Source organism: Melozone crissalis, unplaced genomic scaffold, assembly GCF_028551555.1.
Source record: "Melozone crissalis strain CALT ecotype California unplaced genomic scaffold, PUWL_Pcris_2 ptg000023l_1, whole genome shotgun sequence".
Lineage (NCBI taxonomy): Eukaryota > Metazoa > Chordata > Aves > Passeriformes > Passerellidae > Melozone > Melozone crissalis.
Window position 1 is genome coordinate 41,014,947 of NW_026535801.1, and position 19,709 is coordinate 41,034,655.

The 19,709-nt window shown below is 58.8% G+C and overlaps 2 protein-coding genes across 2 annotated transcripts; one reads left to right on the forward strand and one right to left on the reverse strand.

Annotated features, from left to right (window-relative positions):
- The first annotated feature begins 361 nt into the window (after positions 1–361).
- On the forward strand, positions 362–10,324 carry GALNT5 (polypeptide N-acetylgalactosaminyltransferase 5). The gene is made up of 9 exons (XM_054277770.1): positions 362–618; positions 2,117–2,283; positions 3,366–3,485; positions 4,634–4,769; positions 6,029–6,148; positions 6,492–6,609; positions 6,822–7,142; positions 8,303–8,383; positions 9,319–10,324. The coding sequence occupies exons 1-9, from the start codon at positions 422–424 to the stop codon at positions 9,544–9,546; spliced, it is 1,488 nt and encodes a 495-aa protein (XP_054133745.1). The 5' UTR covers positions 362–421; the 3' UTR covers positions 9,547–10,324.
- A 5,175-nt stretch (positions 10,325–15,499) lies between these two features.
- On the reverse strand, positions 15,500–18,636 carry ERMN (ermin). The gene is made up of 4 exons (XM_054278351.1): positions 18,370–18,636; positions 17,982–18,068; positions 16,282–16,329; positions 15,500–16,170 (listed from the first exon to the last, which is right to left on the reverse strand). The coding sequence occupies exons 1-4, from the start codon at positions 18,620–18,622 to the stop codon at positions 15,806–15,808; spliced, it is 753 nt and encodes a 250-aa protein (XP_054134326.1). The 5' UTR covers positions 18,623–18,636; the 3' UTR covers positions 15,500–15,805.
- Positions 18,637–19,709: the final 1,073 nt, after the last annotated feature.

Consider the following 19,709-nt stretch of genomic DNA (forward strand, 5'->3'; position numbering starts at 1 on the left):
CGCCGCAGGGAGACGTGGAAAGCACGGAGAACCTGCTGAAAAGAGCAGTGACCGTGCCCACGCTGAGACTGACTCTGCTGGGGCCACCGCCGGGGGTGGCCGGAGTCGGACGCTGGGGGCGACACCAGGAGCAGCTCCTGGAGCAAATGGCACTGTCCAGGATGGGCAGGAGCGGAGGAGAGCAGCTCCTGGAGCAGCTCCTGCAGCAGCTGGCACTGGCTGGGATGGGCAGGAACTGAGGGGAGCAGATCCCGGAACAACTGGTACTGAGCAGGATGGGCATGAGCAGAGGGGAGCAGCTCCTGCAGCAGCTGGCACTGTCCTGGATGGGCAGGAGCAGCAGGGAGCAGCTCCTGGAGCAGCTCCTGGAACAGCTGGCACTGTCCGGGATGGGCAGGAACAAGCAGGGAGCATCCCAGGGATGCACAGAGTCCTGTCCATGGACGCAACGCTCGCCCCGAGAGACCCCGGAGCTCCCGGCCAGTTTGGACACCCTGTTGCTGTTCCTGATGACAAACAAGAAGAAGCAAAAAGTAGGTGGAAAGAAGGAAACTTCAATGCCTACCTCAGCGACCTGATCCCTGTGGATCGAGCCATCGCGGACACCAGGCCTGCCGGGTAAGATCTGCCCCCCTAGCACAGAGCCCCGGGCTGCGCCCTGGGCCTGGCTCCGTGGCTCTGGGCAGGGCTGCTGCGGGCACAGCGAGCCCTCCACCTCAGCCGTGCCACCTGTCAGATGGCTTTTGCCCATCCAGCTCAGGGCAGCCTGTTGTTGAACATAGAACTGGGTAAAGTTGGCAGGTTATAACCCACTGAGCCCAGCTGCCCAGAACAGGCTGCTGTCCCGGGGAACTCCTTGGCCAAACAGGGATGTGTGTGAACTGCTGTCACAGGAACACCTGGCCAAACAGGGCTGTGAGCTCTTGCCTCGGGGCACGGATCTGCCCTGGGCACCCTGGTCCTGGCAGGAGCCTGTGCAGGCTCTGCCCCAGCCCGCTGGACAACCAGGTTGTAAGGGCCAGCTCAGGGCAGGGGCTGGTGGCAGCTCTTGGCAGCCAACAGTTATTTTTTGGTGTATTCCAGTCTGTCCCAATTTAGACTCCAGTTCCTGTTGTGGTTCTGCCTGGAGTACTGCACTGGGCACTGAAATCTGGCCAATCCGTGCCTCCCTGTGCTCAGGGCTCGCTGCTTTTGGAGCTTCGCTGGCAGTGCTGTGCTCATGGGCCCTGTGTCCCTGCAGCTGCTGTGGGGAGAGCCCTGAGGAGCAGTGTGGGGGGCAGGAGGCTGGTGGGGAGCATCCCATGCAGAGCCTGGATCAGGAGTCCTGCGGCTGAGGGAAAAGGGGAAGAGAAGGCTCCAGGGGGACCTTAGAGCCCCTTCAGTGCATGAGGGCTCCAAGAGATGTGAAGAGGGACTTTGGGTAAGGGTCTGGAGTGCCAGGACAAGGAGCAGTGGTTTCCCACCCCCAGGGGCAGGGATGGATGGGATACTGGGAGGGAATTCTGCCCTGGCACAGGATGCCCTGACAAGCTGTGGCTGCCCTGTCCCTGGAAGTTTGAGGCCAGGCTGGATGGGGTTCTGAGCAGCCTGGTTTAGTGGAAGGCGTCCCTGCCATGGGAGCCCTTGGGAGGAGATGGGCTTTGGGTTCCCTTCCACCCCAAACCATTCCAGGATTCTGTGGTGGAGGACCTAGGTCTGCTCACCACTGCCCAGCAAGGTGAGGCAGGGCTGGATCCAAAATGGACTTTGTGGTGTTTTCTGTCCACTGACCTCCCTGAGACAGACAGACAGACAGACAGACACATCTCAAGGATTGTGACACAGAGTAATTCTGGGGTGAATTTCACTTAGCCAGAGCACTTCTGATTAACTGCGAAGCCCTGAAGTGCCTCTGAATTTCCTTCATTGTCAGAACCAAGTGAGTCCATCCCGTCCCATGGGGCTGCCCAGGGGGGGCCCTGGGGCAGTGTGTGGGGTCCCTCCTCACCCTCTGTTCCCCTCCCAGCCCTGCAGGGCTGTCCCTCCCTGTGTCACCTTGGGCATTTTCCCTTTCCCCACACTTTTTCCCAGGAACACCAAGCCTGGCCGTGACCCGCGGGCCGTGCTGCCGTTGCAGGTGCTCTGAGCAGCAGGTGCACGATGACCTGCCCAGCACCAGCGTCATCATGTGCTTTGTGGACGAGGTGTGGTCGGCGCTGCTGCGCTCGGTGCACAGCGTGCTCGGCCGCTCGCCCCCGCGCCTCCTCGAGGAGATCATCCTGGTGGACGACTGCAGCTCCAAGGGTAGGGAGCCTGCTGCTGCTGCCGCCGTGGAACTGATATAACCTGGGGGAAACGCAATTTGTCCTCTGTAATTCAATTCCGAGAAATCACATTTTGTCCTTCCGCTGTGTTGAAGCGCATCCCTGGCCTGCGCTGGGGCCGAGGGTGATCACAGGGCAGGGGGTGCTGGGGCTGGCTCTGGGGGAGGAAGGAGGAGGCTGCCAGAGGCTCCAGGAGCACCAGGGAGCTGCGTCCTGCCCGGCCCATTGGTCTTTGGAGCATCCTGGCTCAAGGGCTTATGCAGTCAGATGCTCCCAGCCCTGAGTGTGCAGCTCCCAGGCAGGTGCCCGTGCTCCCAGTGCAGGGGACACACTCTGGGGTGGCTCAGGGGGCAGGAGCTGCAGTGGGAGCAGTGCTGAGCCGGGATCTGTGCTGCACAGGGCCCTCCATCACCATCTCAGCTGGTACCCGGCCCCTGCAGTGATGCCCTGCACTCTCTGCCGGGCTCAGCCCTCCAAAATTGAGGAGTGTGATGGTGTTCACAGGGATCTGAGGGTGAGGGAAGAGATGAGGATCTGACTCCGTGTTTCAGAAGGCTTGATTTATTATTTTATGATATATATTACATTTAAACTATACTAAAAGAATAGAAGAAAAAGTTTCATCAGAAGGCTGGCTAAGAATAGAAAAAGAAAGAATGATAACAAAGATTTGTGTCTTGGACAGAGTCCGAGCCAGCTGCCTGTGACTGGCTATTAATTAGAAACAACCACATGAGACCAATCACAGATGCACCTGTTGCATTCCACAGCAGCAGATAATCATTGTTTACAATCTTTTCCTGAGGTCTCTCAGCTTCTCAAGAAGAAAAATCGTAAAGAAAAGATTTTTCATGAAGGATGTCTGTGTCAGAGGGGTGGTGCCATTTGCCCACGGCTGGTTCTTCAGGAGAGCGCGGTCTCAGATGGCTCAGGGCTCTCACCATGGGCACAGGAGCCGTGCCCAGGTGTTGACAGCCCTGCCTGAGCCCCTGGCATGCCCAGGCAGCTCTGCCTGTGGCTTTTCACCGTGCCAGAGGGCTCAGGGTCGTGTCCCCTGTGCAGAGTACCTGAAGGAGCAGCTGGACGCGTACATGTCGCGCTTCCCCAAGGTGAAGGTGCTGCACCTCCGCGAGAGGCACGGCCTGATCCGGGCCAGGCTGGCCGGGGCTGAGATCGCCACAGGTAGGGCGGGAGCCGGGGCTGGGCCAGGCCTGGGGACACAACCCAGGCTGTGCTGGGACGAGCACTTCTGACTGCAGCCCAGGATTTGCATGGGAGCAACGCGGGGCGGGATGGAGGCAGTGTGTGTATGGGGGGGGATCCAGGGTGGATGGGGCAGCTCCAGGGCTGCCAGAGCTCCCAGCCAGGGGTGGGGGGCTCTGCCCCTCCTCCAGCCCCCCCAAAGGCAGCCCTATGCCCAGCAATGCAAGGGAAAAGGCTTTAATTCAGACAAGAGTCTTACATTCCTGGTTTACAGCTTAATGCTTAGTGTAGGGGCTCAGAGGGATCACCAGAGCTCTTCTCTGCCATAACACGGCTTAAAGAGATGCTGAGGGGAAACTGGGATTAGAGGGAAAACAAGAAAACCCAATTGGAGTGATCAAACCCAAAAAATTGCTGGGCTAACACGCTTTAGGGGACCCCAGAGGTGCAGGGCCCCCCCTCCAGTATGGCCTTTGTCCCTCCCAGTGCACCGGGGTGTCCTTTTGCCCCCATCTCCAGCCTCAGCTCCACCACCTGTCCTGCCGGGCTGTGTGAGCTCCAAAATGGCCATTTCTGTCAGGAGCTGCCCTGCCAAGCAGGGAAAAATGCTCTTGGCTGTGGCTGGGCAGGTCTGGGGAGCCAGGGAGTGTGACGGTGTTCACAGGGGTGCCAGGATGAGGGAAGAGACGAGGATCTGACTCCATGTTTCAGAAAGCTTGATTTATTATTTTATGATATATATTATATTAAAACTATACTAAAAGAATAGAAGAAAGGATTTCATCAGAAGGCTGGCTAAGAATAGAGAAAGAATGATAACAAAGGTTTGTGACTGACCGAGACAGTCCGGACAGCTGACTGTGATTGGCCATTAATTAGAAACAACCCCATGAGCCCAATCCCAGATGCACCTGTTGCATCTCACAGCAGCAGATAACCATTGTTTGCATTTTGTTCCTGAGGCCTCCCAGCTTCTCAGGAGGAAAAATCCTAAGGAAAGGGTTTCTCAGGAAGCACCATGGCTCCAAAGCAGGGCCGTGGCAATCAGCGGCACCCCGAGCCCGCAGGGGCTGCCCAGCAGGGCAGGGCTGGGGTGCCAGGGCTGACCCTGCCCTGCTGTGCCCCAGGCGCTGTGCTCACCTTCCTGGACTCGCACGTGGAGTGCAACGTGGGCTGGCTGGAGCCGCTGCTGGAGCGCGTCCGCCTGCGCCGCACCAAGGTGGCCTGCCCCGTCATCGAGGTCATCAGCGACAGGGACATGAGGTGGGACCACCCTCCCTGCAGGGATCCCGGCCGGGCACGGCCTGGCACCCACAGCACCCACTGCAGGCCGGGGAGCCATGGCGCCAGGCCCCTCACGGCCCACAGGGCCTTCCGCGGGGCACAGGGCCGGGGAGCCATGGCGCCAGGCCCCTCACGGCCCACAGGGCCTTCCGCGGGGCACAGGGCCGGGGAGCCATGGCGCCAGGCCCCTCACGGCCCACAGGGCCTTCCGCGGGGCACAGGGCCGGGGAGCCATGGCGCCAGGCCCCTCACGGCCCACAGGGCCTTCCGCGGGGCACAGGGCCGGGGAGCCATGGCGCCAGGCCCCTCACGGCCCACAGGGCCTTCCGCGGGGCACAAGGCCAGGGAGCCATGGCGCCAGGCCCCTCACGGCCCGCGGAGCCTTCCGCAGGGCACACACAGCATTGCTGTGACACTGACATTCTGGGGTGCTCTGCGGTTTATTGCGGCCCCGAGACACGTGAAAAGTCTGTTTCGGCCTGCACGTTTGAAGAATGAGTTGGAGTTCCTCAGTTTCTTTTTTTTTTCTCAGAGTTGTTTATTATATGTTAAATTGTTCTTGTGCCCAGTCCAGCTCTGCTCAGCAGCACAGACAGAGGCACTCTGCCTGCCCCAGGGCGGTGTTATCTTTTTATACTAAAAACTACATGTGCAATATTTACAATTACTGCCCAATGCCCATCACCTGTGTTAGACAGTGAGCTTCTACTCTGAACCAATCCCAGAGTGCCACCATCACAGCAGGAGATGGAGGTAGAGAAGACTAGGAAGAAAGGCTGGGCATGCCCAAGTCGCTCCATCTTGTCCCCAAAACCCCCATTCTAAAAAAATCCAAAAGCTACTTTTCCACCTAGTGATAATTTTATTATTACACTACTTAAACTGTTGTGGCTTTCAGGCCTTCATACAAAGCTGGTAATTTGCTCCACAGGTCATAACCAAACCCACAGGTGTCCTGGGCTGTGTGCCAGGGTCTCTGAGCCCCCTGACAGGGGTCCCAGCAGCTCTGGACATTCAGATGTACTGAATTCTCACAAACATTAGCTGGAGATGTGGCCAGTGTTTATCACACACCTTTCTCCTTTCTCACAATTATAAGTACATGAATAGGATTCCTGATGAAATTTGTTAAAATCCTGGTTTAATTACCAACAGATACTCATCTTCTCCCATTAGGGGTGACCTTTCAATCAGGAGTGTGACTCAGAATTAGTCAGCCCGATCTTTCCTCTCTTTAGTTACATGACCGTGGACAACTTCCAGCGGGGGATTTTTACTTGGCCAATGAATTTCGGATGGAGGCAGATTCCACAGGAGGTCATTGAGAAAAATAAGATCAAGGAAACTGATATAATAAGGTAAATAAAAGAGATGCGAGAGCTGTGCAAACCAGCATGTTCCTTTGGTAATAATTTAGCAGCAGAGGCTCCTTTGAGGAGAAATGATGTTATTTTGTGGCCAGGTATTGTCCCTGTGCTTTCCAGGACAGGTGAGGCACAGGAAGCCTTTCTCCCCACGCATGGCACTGCTGGTGTGCCAGCCAGGAGAACATTTCACTGCCTTTCTTGGCAGTGCCTTTCTTTCCTCACTGCCTTTCTGCCACTGCTTCTCCTGCCCTTCCCTGCCCCATCACAGCTTTCAGGCCAGGTAAAGCCACCCAGACACCCTTTCTGACACACCGTGTGGCCTCTGTGTCCCCAGGTGCCCCGTGATGGCAGGTGGCCTGTTCTCCATCGACAAGAAGTATTTCTCTGAGCTGGGAATGTACGACCCAGGACTGGATGTCTGGGGAGGAGAAAACATGGAGATTTCTTTCAAGGTGGGTGACTGTCACACAGCTGCACCCCTGCCAGCCTGGGTGGGTGATGCAGGGGCTCCCCAGGGACGGCTCCATCTCCCTGGGCACCGGATGGGACTGCTCCATGTCCCTGGGCACCGGATGGCACAGCTGCATCTCCCTGGGCACCTGAGCTGCCTCTCTGAGGCAGTGCCCCCCTCAGCTGGCGTCTGTCAGTGCCCTCTGTCCCGCAGGTGTGGATGTGCGGAGGGGAGATCGAGATAGTGCCGTGCTCCAGGGTCGGGCACATTTTCAGGAACGACAATCCCTACTCCTTCCCCAAAGACCGGGTGAGGACGGTGGAGAGGAACCTGGCGCGGGTGGCCGAGGTGTGGCTGGACGAGTACAAGGAGCTGTTCTACGGCCATGCCTACCACCTGCTGCACGGCGTGGACGTGGGCGACCTGAGCCGGCAGATGCAACTGCGGCAGAGGCTGCGCTGCAAAACCTTCCGCTGGTACCTGCACAACGTGTACCCCGACCTGGAGGCTCCCCTGGTCAAGGCCAGTGGGCAGGTAGGTGCCCAGGGGCTGCTCCCAGGGGCTGGCCATGCCCTGGGCAGTGCCCACCTGCCTTTGGCGCCTTTTGGGGTGTTTGATACAGCACAGAGGTGTGCATTCCTGAGCATTTTTATAAAGAAACAGGCCACAAACAGAAGGGATTCCCTGTAGAGGGCTGGTTGGGTGTCTGGATGGGCGAGGGGGAGCACAGGCAGCCTCACCCCCTGCCCCCACTCGGGGGCTGCAGTGCGGTGCGGGGTCTATAGGGGCAGGGTCTGTAGGAGCAGGGTCTGTAGGCACAGGGTCCACAGGTGCAGAGCCTGTAGGGTCGGGGTCTGTAGGGTCGAAGTCTGTAGGAGCATGGTCTATAGGGTCAGGGTCTATAGGAACAGGCTCTGTAGGGTTGGGCTCTATAAGAGCAGGGTCTGTAGGGTTAGGCTCTGTAGGAACAGGGTCTGCAGTGTCAGGGTCTATAGGAGCAGGGTCTATAGGGTCGGGCTCTGTAGGAGCAGGGTCTCTAGTGTCAGGGTCTATAGGGTCGGGGTCTGTAGGGTCGGGCTCTATAGGAACAGGCTCTGTAGTGTCGGTCTCTGTAGTGTCAGGGTCTATAGGAGCAGGGGCTATAGGAGCAGGGGCTATAGGAGCAGGGTCTATAAGAACAGGGTCTGTAGATGCAGGCTCTATAGGAGCACGGTCTGTAGCGCGGCTCCGCCGCCAGCAGAGCGCAGCAGCCGCTCGCGTTGCCGGCGCTGCGGGCCCGAGGAGGGACCGGCCCCGCTCCGGGCTCGGAGCCTGCCGAGGGCAGGGGGCAGAGAGCGCTTTAAACCCTTTTTGGTTCAATGCTGCCTGCACAAGCCTCTCGCTCGGCGCCTGGTGAGAGACACCGGGTCAGGCTCCCCTCCTCCTCCGCCACAGAGTGCCAGAATGGTTTGGGTGGAAAGGGACCTTAAAGCTCAGCATATTCCATCCCTGCCATGGGCTGGGACACTTGGATTTCACTCGACCGCGGTGCTCCAAGCCCCGTCCAGCCTGCCTGGAACGCTCTGTTCTGCCTCCGTCGGTATGTGCACAGTGTTAATCTGAGAGCCCAGCAGGTTCCGTTTCAGTGCAGTGCAACATCCTCTCCCCCGTCCTGGGAATTTCTGTCTGAATCTGCCTTTTGTTCCCGTTTCCAGCTCGTTAACGCGGCCCTGGCGGGGTGCATCGCCGTGCAAGGCACCAGCCTGGCTTTTGAGGAGTGTGATGCTAACAGCACGGTAAGGACAGGCTGCAGGTGCCCCGGGTGTGCCACTCTGCCTGTGGCACCGGGCACCCGGGGTGTGCCACCCTGCCTGTGGCACCGGGCACTCTGCGTGTGCCACCCTGCCTGCAGCACCGGGCACCCCGGGTGTGCCACCCTGCCTGTGGCACCGGGCACTCTGGGTGTGCCACCATGCCTGTGGCACCAAGCACCCCGGGTGTGCCACCCTGCCTGCGGCACCGGGCACCCCGGGTGTGCCACCCTGCCTGTGGCACCGGGCACTCTGCGTGTGCCACCCTGTCTGTGGCACCGGGCACCCAGGGTGTGCCACCCTGCCTGTGGCACCGGGCACCCGGGGTGTGCCACCCTGCCTGTGGCACCGGGCACCCGGGGTGTGCCACCCTGTCTGTGGCACCGGGCACTCTGCATGTGCCACCCTGCCTGTGGCACCGGGCACTCTGGGTGTGCCACCCTGCCTGTGGCACCGGGCACCCTGAGCCTCCCCGGTGACCTGTCCCCTCCTGGGCTGGCACAGCCCTTTCCCCATGGCCAGGCCGTGCCTGGGAGCAGCAAGGGGCAGCGACAGCCTGTAGCCAAGCAGCAGTGCCAGAAACAGCAAATTGAGCTGGTTGGGAAGGTTTGACAAAGCTGTGAGCTTGCACATGAAAACACAGACAGATTGAAACAGCAGCATCCTTGTGCAGCTGCTGGCCATCCATCCAGCTGTGCCTCACAGCCCTTCCAGCGCTCTGAGAGGGCCAGGGAAGGACCCGGAGTGCCAGGGCACAGGGAGTGGCTCCCTCTGCCAGGGGCAGGGGTGGGTGGGATATCAGGAATTGGGAATTCCTGGCTGGGAGGGTGGGCATCCCTGGCACGGGTGCCCAGAGCGCGGTGCCCAGCCCTGCCGTGGAGCCTGACGGGGCCGTGTCTCCTCCTGCTCTCTGCCCACAGAACCAGAAGTTCAACTACACCTGGCTGAGGCTGGTCCAGCACGGGGAGCTGTGCCTGGCACCCGCGGGCGTGCTGGGAGCCGTGGGGCTGCGCCCGTGCCAGGGCAGGAACCGCAGCCTGGCCTGGCTCCACGGGGCCCTGGCCAGCGTGCAGCCCGGGCTGGTGAGTGATGGTGCAGTGATGCAGGAGGGTCAGGGTGGGCACGGTGCAGCCCGGGCTGGTGAGTGATGGTGCAGCTCCATCCCAGGTGATGCAGGAGGGGTCAGGGTGCACTGGATGGGCACAACCCATGGCACAGGGGCACCCAGCCTGCTGCTCGCTTTGCCAAGGCCCCCTGTGCCCTAGAGACGTGCTGGTGCCCATCCCTCATGCCCCTCTGCCAGGGGTTGTGCCCATCCTGTGCCGAGCATCCCCACACAGCTGCCAGGCTGGGGACATTGGGGACATGCAGGCACTGCCACAGCAGCAGCAGCCAAACAGCCAAAACAGCCTGGTTTTACACAGAAACACAGCCAAAACGGCCTGGTTTTACACAGAAACACGGCCAAAATGGCCTGGTTTTACACAGAAACCATCAATAGCACTTAAAGGGAGATGAGTCAGCATCGATTGGCTCTCAGCTCACAGGGGTGTTTAAAGACAGCACTTACAGAAAGGAGGAGAATGGATCCTTACACTAATTGCCTGAGCTGCACAAGGAGTCATGGCTCTGCCCCTGTCAGCCTGGTGCAAGCAGTTGTCCAAAATGCTCTGAAATGGCATAGTCTATTGTTGGGAAAAAACACTCTTCACTTCAGAAAGAACAAATGCAGCATTCAATACACAGACAATTTCCTATTGCCCTTTGGTTTTTTCAGCCTAAAGCGCTGAATGCCAGAATGCCACAGGCTCACGTTGGGTGTTTAGGGAAAAATACAGGAAAATTTTTATCCGCTTACTGAAAATTGTGAAATTGCCACTTCACTTTGTGAAAAGTGCGCAGAAATGCCCAGGGAGCTGTTGCAGGGCACGGGCAGGTCCTGCCTCCTGTCACAGCCTGGATTCTCAGCTGAGGCTGAGATGGAGCTGGTGCTGCTGTTTTACTGGTGCCAGCAACGGGAGAATGAGGAGAGCTCAGCGGCTGCAGGAGCTGCAGTGCTTTGCCCTCTGCTGACAGCAGGCATTGTGCAGTGCAGGGATGTGCAGCGCAGCTCCTGCCTGCACAGAGGTGCAGCTCCTGCCCAGGCCCTGCACAGGGCACAGCAGGGGTGTCTCACCTGGTGCCCCTGAGCTGCCCTGAGCAGCGCTGCAGTGCCAGGAGGGGCACAGCAATGTCCCTGTGCTGTGGCAGCGCTGCAGCATCGGGGCTCACAGAGGTTAACCCGAGCAGGTGGGAACAGCAGGAGGATGGAGGCACCCAGACTCTGTCCTTGCCCTGCCCCAGCACTGGGCTCTGGGGCTGTCACCCAACATCCCTGTCAGTGCAGGGAGCGTGCCGGGTTCGTCAGCCCCAGGTAAGCACAGAAATCGGTGTCCTGCTGCACATTCCCAGGTAAGCACAGAAATCGGTGTCCTGCTGCACATTCCCTGTGGGGCCGGTCCCACCGAGGGACTCCCTGCCCATGGCAACTGCTGCACAGACAGCGAGGGAGCTCAGCTCGCTGTTCCCAGCCAGAGAAAGTGCACGGCAGGTCTGGGCAGGTGTGCTGTGACCGCACAGGTGTGACTGCACAGGTGTGAACGCACAGGTGTGCTGTGGCTGCACAGGTGTGCTGTGACTGCACAGGTGTGACTGCACAGGTGTGCTGTGGCTGCACAGGTGTGCTGTGACCCCGGCTCAGCAGCAGCTGCAGGCTTGGATGCCAAGCCACAGTCCCTGCCAGTCAGCAGAGATATCTCAGGTGTTAGGGATGAGCCAGAAAAGGGCACGCTGTGAGGAGCTGGGCTTTCTCAGAGGGAAGCCAGAGCTGCTGCTGCTGTGGGAGCCCTGAAGCCTGAGCACACCCGAGCCCCCCATGCAGCCCCCTGAGCCCCCTGACCCTCCGTCTGTCCCGCAGAGCGCCCACCTGGTCTCGCAGCACCCGCGGCTCCCGCAGCCCGCGTGCCTGGAGGTGGATGCCGCGTTCAGGGCCCTGCGTGTGCGGGGCTGTGACGCCAGGAACCCACACCAGCAGTGGCGCTTCAGCACGTACCACGCGGACTGAGGGCACAGGCCTGCCCTGGTGTCACTGCGGCCCATCGCTGTGCCTGGCCACGGGGAAGGGCATCCCCAGGGGGAACTGGGACCTGTGATGTGACACCCGCACGTGGGGGGACCCCAGCACCCGGAGCGGCACCCCTGAACACAGCGGCGTCATTTCCCTCTCTGCAAGAGACGCTGGGAAAGACTCCTTTTCTGTACCAATAAATGGAAATATTTTTGGAAAAAAACATCCCCATCCTACTGAGAGCAAACATCCCTCAGCTCCCTCTGACAGCAGCATAAGCTACAGAAATACTTCTGGGGCCCTGCAAGCAGCAAACCGGGCTGCTCATTCCTCCTCAGAAACTGGAATTTTGTTGACCAATGCATAAAAATATCCAGTACCATGTCCAGACTGGATGTGGCTGCAGGATCCTCCCTGTGGGAGGTGTTGTGTGACAGGTGAGGCTCAGGGTCTGTGAGGAATCACTTGCACATCCATGGAGCCCACATTTTACGGTGGGAGGTGGATGGGGTCAGTCCCACCTGGGGCTGCAGGAGAGGCCTGAGCAGCTGTGAAATCCAGAGTGTGTAACACCAGGCAGTCTCAGGGCTCTGCTGCTCACAGTGACCCCCAGATGTGTCAGAAATTCTCTTTTCCCAGCCCGGCGCTCCAAGAAGGAGTCAGAGCTCTTCAGTTCTCGCTCTCAAGGTTGCTCATTGTTCCTTATCTATAAAATTCTTTCCCCTGCCCAGCCCAGCTCTGCTCAGCAGCACAGACAGAGGCACTCTGCCTGCCCCAGGGCGGTGTTATCTTTTTATACTAAAAACTACGTGTGCAATATTTACAATTACTGCCCAATGCCCATCACCTGTGTTAGACAGTGAGCTTCTACTCCAAACCAATCCCAAAGTGCCACCATCACAGCAGGAGATGAAGGCTAGGAATAAGAGGGGAAAAGGTCAGGGCACACCCAAATTCCTCCATCTTGGGACCCCAAGCCCCCATTCTAAAAACCAAAAAATCTATTTTTTTCACCCCGTGACAAACTCACTATTATTCTACTTAAACTCTTTGGATTTGTAATTCTTCATATAAAGGTTGTTAATTGTTTTTTCCGAGGGCTAAATCAAGGTCTCTGAGCCCCCGGGCAGGGGCTGGAGCCCTCCAGGGCAGCCAGAGGGATTCCCTGGGTTCTGACAAGGCAGGGTCTCCACTGCTGCTCCCACTGGGAGTTCCTGCAGTGGGATATTGCTCTCTGTGCCCTGGGGCTGCAGAGGGAGGCAGTGCTCTCCTCCTGCCCCTGTGCATCCCTGCAATGCCAGGCAGTGCTCTCCTCCTGCCCCTGTGCATCCCTGCAATGCCAGGCAGTGCTCTCCTCCTGCCCCTGTGCATCCCTGCAGTGCCAGGCAGTGCTCTCCTCCTGCCCCTGTGCATCCCTGCAATGCCAGGCAGTGCTCTCCTCCTGCCCCTGTGCATCCCTGCAGTGGGACGCTGCTCCCTGTGCCCTGGGGCTGCAGAGGGAGGCAGTGCTCTCCTCCTGCCCCATGCCCCGTGCTGGGCTGGGGGCTGCTCCAAACCCCCTGGGATGCATGGGATGAGCATGCACCCGGTCCATCCCAGCCCAGCCCTGCCTCACAGCCCTGCCTCTGCTCTGGCCCCAGCACAGCACTGCCTCTCTCGCGTCCATCGCTGCTGACAGCATCTGACAGGCTCAGTCTGCCAAAGTATTGACCGGCCCCACAGATTTCCCCGGCTGACTCCTATTCCAGCTGTCTTGCTGATTTTCTCTGCCTCCTTCAGCGCGGCTAGCCCGCAGTCACCATCAGAAAAATGACACAGGCGCTGTTCGGGCAGTCAGCTCGCATCAGGAGCAGGGATTTCATGGGGTTCTGCTCGCTGACATTCAGTCAGCTGTCACAGGGCGGGCAGCAGGCACTCACATGTCACGGTCACATCCCATCGGCAGCGCTGTCACTCGCGGCCGCTGCCCCTCCTGGGGACGCTGGCTGGAAATGCTGGATCTGCGCTCGGGGGCTGCAGCCTGCCCGGGGCTGCCACTGAGCTGGGCCCTGCTCCTGCCGGGACCACTCCCAGGGCACCAGTCAGCCCAGTCTTCCAGAAAGGAGAGCATCGCTCCAGAAACGAGAGCATCGCTCCAGCAGGCACAGCCGTGCCACCGTGCACCCCGGGCTGGGCTCCAGGAGGGCAGGGCCGGGGAGCGCCAGGGCTGGAGACACCCCTGTGTGGGATAGGGACACCCCTGTGTGGGATAGGGAAAGGTGTGTGGGGTGGGGACAAGAGGCCCCTGCTGTCCCCGGTGCTGAATTGTTAAATAAAAAGGGAGTAAATGATAGCAGATGGAGCTGCTCCCTCTGAGCGCAGAGTGTTCGATCTGCCCAGCCCGGGCACTCTCGAGGGGCTCCCCCCGAGTTACTGCCATAAAGCTGAGCCATAGAGCATGGCCCCAGGAGGAGCCCCCAAAGCACCAATTCCCTGCATTCTGGCCCCTGGCTCCTCACTCCGTGCAGGGAAGGGCAATAGCTGAGCTGGTTCTTGCAGCCACCGCCGCTGCAGGTGTCCTGACAATTGTCACCTGTCCCCTGTCACCGACACACCCCTTACTCACCTGCCGTCAGCCCGGTCCGTCTCTGCAGAAACGAAGAGAAAGGATTTTGGGGCTGTGGCTACCATGGCCTGACCAGCACCTGCCTCCAGGTGCTTCTGCTGCAAGGGACAGTGCCCAGATCCCTGCGTGTGTCCTCAGGGCAGTGCAGGCAGCTCCTGCCCAGCTCTTGTCCCACCCTGTGCCCCTGGGCATGGCCAGAGCTCCAGCCCCTCATCCCTGCCTGTCCCACCCTGTGCCAGAGCTCCAGCCCCTCATCCCTGCCCATCCCCTGCCTGTTAATCCCTGGCTGCTCACACCACACCCTCCCAAAGGGCCAGGCCAGGTGGGCAGGGCTCTCCGGCCCCCCGAGCATCCCAGCGCTTTCAGTTTTCCACTTTTCCCCCCAGGACAGCAGGAGAGGGCGCTGCGGTCCCCGGCTCAGCGAGCGCTGCTCTGCACGGACGGCAAAAGCCAGCCCAGGTTCTCAAAGGCTTGGGGGAGCCTTTCCCCCCAAAGCGCTGGGAATGGCCACAGGCACCGATAGAGTCGGGGTGGTTTTGGGTTAGAAGGGACCCAAAGCCCATCCCGGTGCACTCCCTGTCGTGGCAGGGAAACCTCCCCAGTCCCGAGCTGTGCCAGCCCTGTGGTGGCCCTGGGGCTGTGGTGTCCCCAAGGGGCTGTGCCACCCCAGAGCAGCTGGCAGAGGGAACAGACCCCAGAGCCATGTCCCCAAAGGCTGTGCCACCCCAGGGCAGCTGTTAGGGAGAACAGACCCCAGAGCCATGTCCCCAAAGGCTGTGCCACCCCAGGGCAGCTGTTAGGGGGAACAGACCCCACAGCCATGTCCCCAAAGGCTGTGCCACCCCAGGGCAGCTGGCAGAGGGAACAGACCCCCAGTATAGGTTGGTACAAGCACGGCTCAGAACTTGCCCGGGCCAAGGAGCAAACAAACAAGTGTGAATGGCACAATGAGGGCTATGTCTGCCGGCACAATGCAGAATTGCCCCGTATTATTTTCACGTCGCCAATAGATAATTGCCTTTATGTAGAACAAGAAAAGCCAAAGCGATATTCAGTGCTGCTGGAGATGTAAAACTAATCCTTTAAAAGGCACTTATGGCTGCAGGAGGCCCTGGATAACTCCTTCCTTGCCTCTTCTCTCTTGCCAGCAGTCCTCAGCTTTCCCAGATGTTTTCTGGGATGACAAGTGCATAGCTGAGTCCCAACTCCAGACAAATCTAGAGTAAAACAGTTTTAAAATATTGGCACCACTGCATGGTGCTTACACAAAGGTCTTTCAAAATGGAGAAGGGTAATGTCCAGGTGAGACAAAAATAATGGATTAAAACCCACCTGGTCTTGACAAAATAATCTTTAAGATTTTGCACCTAAATCTAAGATGAAAATGAGGACAGCTGAGAGAGTCTGACTGGTAGCACTGGGTTACAGTAACGCGGTACAAAGGCAGAGGGAGAAAGGAGGATACCCTGAACATCCGGTGGGTGTGCATTCAGCAAACTGATTATTTATTTTCCTGCGCTACGGATGCCTCCGCCCCCGTCAAAGCCAAGGTGTTAAATTTTCACGGTGTATTATAAATCATGTACAAAAAGAAGAAAAGCAGTGACCTCGTGTTGTGTGAAGAGACACGTTTGGGGGAGCAAAGCAGAGCCAAGGCCAGAGCCAGGGCTCGGTGCGCCAGGCGCTCCCCCTCAGTTCACAAGTGCATCATGGACTCGAACTCGTCGATGCGCTGTTTGGTGTTTCCTTTGCGGATCCTCCGGTAGGAGATTGTGTTGTACCGGGAGTAGCTGTGCCGGGAGATGTCGTTCTTCTTGCCCAGCCCGGGCGGCTCCCCCGCCTTCTCCAGTGGGGCGTTGCAGCCGGGGCTGCCCGGGGGCGAGGGCGGCTTGTCCCGCTGCTGCGGCCGGGGCGCCGCGCCGCTCTCCTTCTTCATCTCCATCACCCGCACCTCGTCCTCCTCCGTGTCATCCTCATCCTCCTCATCCTCCCCCGCCTCCCGGGCCGCGTTCCCTCGGGGCTCGGCGCTGCCCGCCGGGCTCTCCGGTGCCTCCCTGCCGGCTGCGGGCACCGCGCTTGTCCCCGCAGTGCTTGTGCCAGCCGTGCTTGTCCCAGCCGTGCCCGTCCCAGCCGTGCCCGTCCCAGCTGTGCTTGTCCCAGCCGTGCTTGTACCCGCCGTGCCCGTCCCAGCCGTGCTTGTCCCCGCCGTGCCACCCGGCCCTGCGCGACACGGGGGACACGGGGGACACGGCGGCTGCGACTCCACCGGCTCCTGCCCCGGACTCGCCACTCGGGGGGCACGGGGCCAGGCCAGACCGCAACGCTGGGGATAGCTCCCATCCCATCCCACCCCATCCCACCCCATCCCACCCCATCCCATCCCATTATCTCATCCCATTATCCCATCCCATGGATCCCATCCCATGGATCCCATCCCACCCCATCCCATCCCAGGGAAGGGAAGGGAAGGTTCCGGGAAGGTTCCGGGAAGGTTCCGGGAAGGGAAGGGAAGGGAAGGGAAGGGAAGGGAAGGGAAGGGAAGGGAAGGGAAGGGAAGGGAAGGGAAGGGAAGGGAAGGGAAGGGAGCCACTGTGGATGCAGTGCCCAGCTGTGCCCCATGGGACGTGTCCCTCCCTCAGCAGTGGCCACCCCTGCTGCCATGGCCATCTCCCATTTGCCCTGTTTGGCACGTCTCTGCGGTTAATGATGCTTTAGTGTCGAAACAAATGGTCTATTCAAGGTTTTGCCTGTGAGGTCCAGAGTATTAATTAGACTAAATTGGTCGGGTACTAAAAAGCTGCCTGCAATTTGGAGATAAAGCGCTGTGGTTGCAGGGCGGGTGCAGGGGGCCCAGGAGAGATCCTTTAATAGGTTTTATTGTGTGCTCCTAAAGCAGCACAGCTGGAATATGGATGTCAGCTCTAAATGGGAAAGCCTCCACCACTATTCACCTCCTCACAGCCTAGGCAGTAGCTATGAAATATTAATTTGGCCATGACAAATGTTCTGGATATTTTTCCTTTTGTTAATGCAAGCAGGATTTGCTTGCAGGGCACAGCCCATGGCTCATTTAGAGCCCACTTCAAAGCTCAGAGAGCATCACCAGCAGCTCCCAGTGCAGCCACCCTTGTCCCAAAGTGCCAACGAGACAGGAGGAGCCCGTGGTGGGAGATGAGAAAGGAATAATGCCCAGAGCCCCCCTTGGAGAGACACGGCTGCTCTCCTCCAGTAACACACCATGAAATACTCCTCCTTTGGAGAAGAGGCTGCAGTCTGCATGGTGAAATAAATATGTTCATTTCTGTATACACTCAGTACATTTTTAGCTCATGGCCAGGACGGGCAGTGACTGCCCTGCAGCCCTGCTCATCACAGGAGGTGCCTGAGGCTCCAGCCCTGGCTCCTGCTCATTTCCACCATTTTCACCAGAAATGAGCCCAACAACACCCAGGAACAGGTGTTTAGGAGAGCTGTTTTATGTGGATGCCTGGGCATTGGGGGATCCGGCGCTTGGCGAATCAGGCAGGAAAAGAATTTGGGTTTTGTGAGCACCTGCAGCCTCACAGGGTTTCCTCTGAGCATGGAGCAGAAGACAGAGAATCTCCCAACCCCATGAGGCTGCTGGGAACCTCCTGCCTGAATGGAGGCCCCACAATGCTTGGATGCCCCATGGCCCATGAGACACGTAAAACTCTGGCAGGAAGATATCAGCTGTGGTTCCTAAGGTGCAGCAACTCACAGGTGAGAGATGAGTCACCGGTCCCTGGAATAGAAGGGTCTGACCCAATTAAAATAAAATAATAACCACCTGCATCCACTGTCTCTGTGCTAGACACCAGTGGAACCCCACATTGGATGGCATTTTGCATTACCTTCCCCTGATCCCTGGCCATTGGTCCCTGCGTCCTGGATATCCACTGGTCCCCGCTGCGGTGTCCCAGCGTTCTCCTCTCTCTTTTCTTTGGAAACAAAGCACAAGACACGGGCTGGTGGAGCAATTAGTGATGGCGATCGGCTTTTAATGGCTGCAGATCAGCAGGTTTTCAGAGCAGATTTAGAATTGCTCATTTCTTTAGTTATGATCTTCTCACTGCATCCCTCAAATGCGTCCCAGATTCCGAAACACTCCAAGTCACTGTTACAGCTACCACAGACTGGGAATTTTGGCGAACACTCCGCACATCCCCTTATTCATCAGGCTATAGATAAAGCAGAACTTTTCTCTCCCAACACCTAGAGACAGGCAGCCCCGTACGATACCTTGGCATCGCTGCTCTCCAGCAAAATTCTCAGGAGTGGCGTCCTCTGGCAGTGAATTTCTATTTTCCTCCAGATTTTCCTGTTCGGGTGAAGTGTCAGGGCTCGTTTCAGCGTTTACGTACGGGACCGTCCCGAGGGATTTTGCGGTTTCTTGGAGGCCGCCGATGCCCTGGAGCGGGCCGTCCTTCCCCAGCGGGGCAAGGCTCCCGTTGCACGCCGGCATGGTGGCAGCTGCGGGCGCCTCTTCTGTCATGCTGAGGGCCGTGCCGGGCCGTGCCGTGCCGGGCCCCGCTCCGGCCCCGGGCTGGGCAGCTCCGCGCGGCCGCTGCGCCCCGGGCTCCGTGCCCTGCGCGAGTGGCCCTGGCGCGTCCCCGGCGCCCAGCCCGCACCGTCCGCTGTGCCCGGGGCTCGCCGGCCCAATCAGCGCCGCCCTCGTCGCCAGGCTCTGCCCGTTGCATAATTAAATGCACCATTATAATTTACATAAACAAACAATCTGGAGCAAGGAAGCTTTTGTGCCGGCCCGGAGAGCGGGGCTGCGGGCATGTCAGCCCCGCGGGAATAAACAGGAGCTTGTGCTCCGGGCACAATGGCTCTTTGTGCGCCCGCTGGCCACAGGGACGGCCTTTGTTCTGACCCCTAATCCCCGGAGGGTGACCACCTTCCCCAGCCTGCCACCTAACCCGCTTAACATTCCCCAGCGGGTTTGCGACGGGAACCGCGCCGGGGAACCGCGCTGGGCATGGAGCTCGCCAGGGATGGAGCTCACCAGGGATGAACCTTATCGGCGATGGAGATTGCCAGGGATGGAGCTCACCAGGGACGGACCACGCTATGGATGAACCGTGCTATGGATGGCGCTTGCTGTGCATGAACCTTGCCATGGATGGCGCTTGCCATGGATGAACCTCGCCAGGGATGGAGCTCACCAGGGATGGAACTCGCCAGGGATGGAGCTCACCGTGGATGGATCTTGTCAGGGATGGAGCTCACCAGAGATGGACTATGCTATGGATGAACTTTGCCAGGGATGAACCTTGCCATGGACGAACCTCACCAGGGATGGAACTCACCAGGGATGGACCACACTATGGATGGAACTCATCATGGATGAACCAAGCTATGGATGAACCTCACCGTGGATGTAATTTGCCATGGATGTACCTCACTGTAGTTGAACCTCACCGTGGATGAACCTTGTGGTAGATGGAGCTTGCTGTGGATGAACCTCACTGGGGATGAACCTCACTGTGGATGCAATTCACCATGGATGGACCTTGTCATGGATGAACCTTGTCATGGATGGAGCTCGCAGTGGATGAACCTTGCTGTGGATGAAC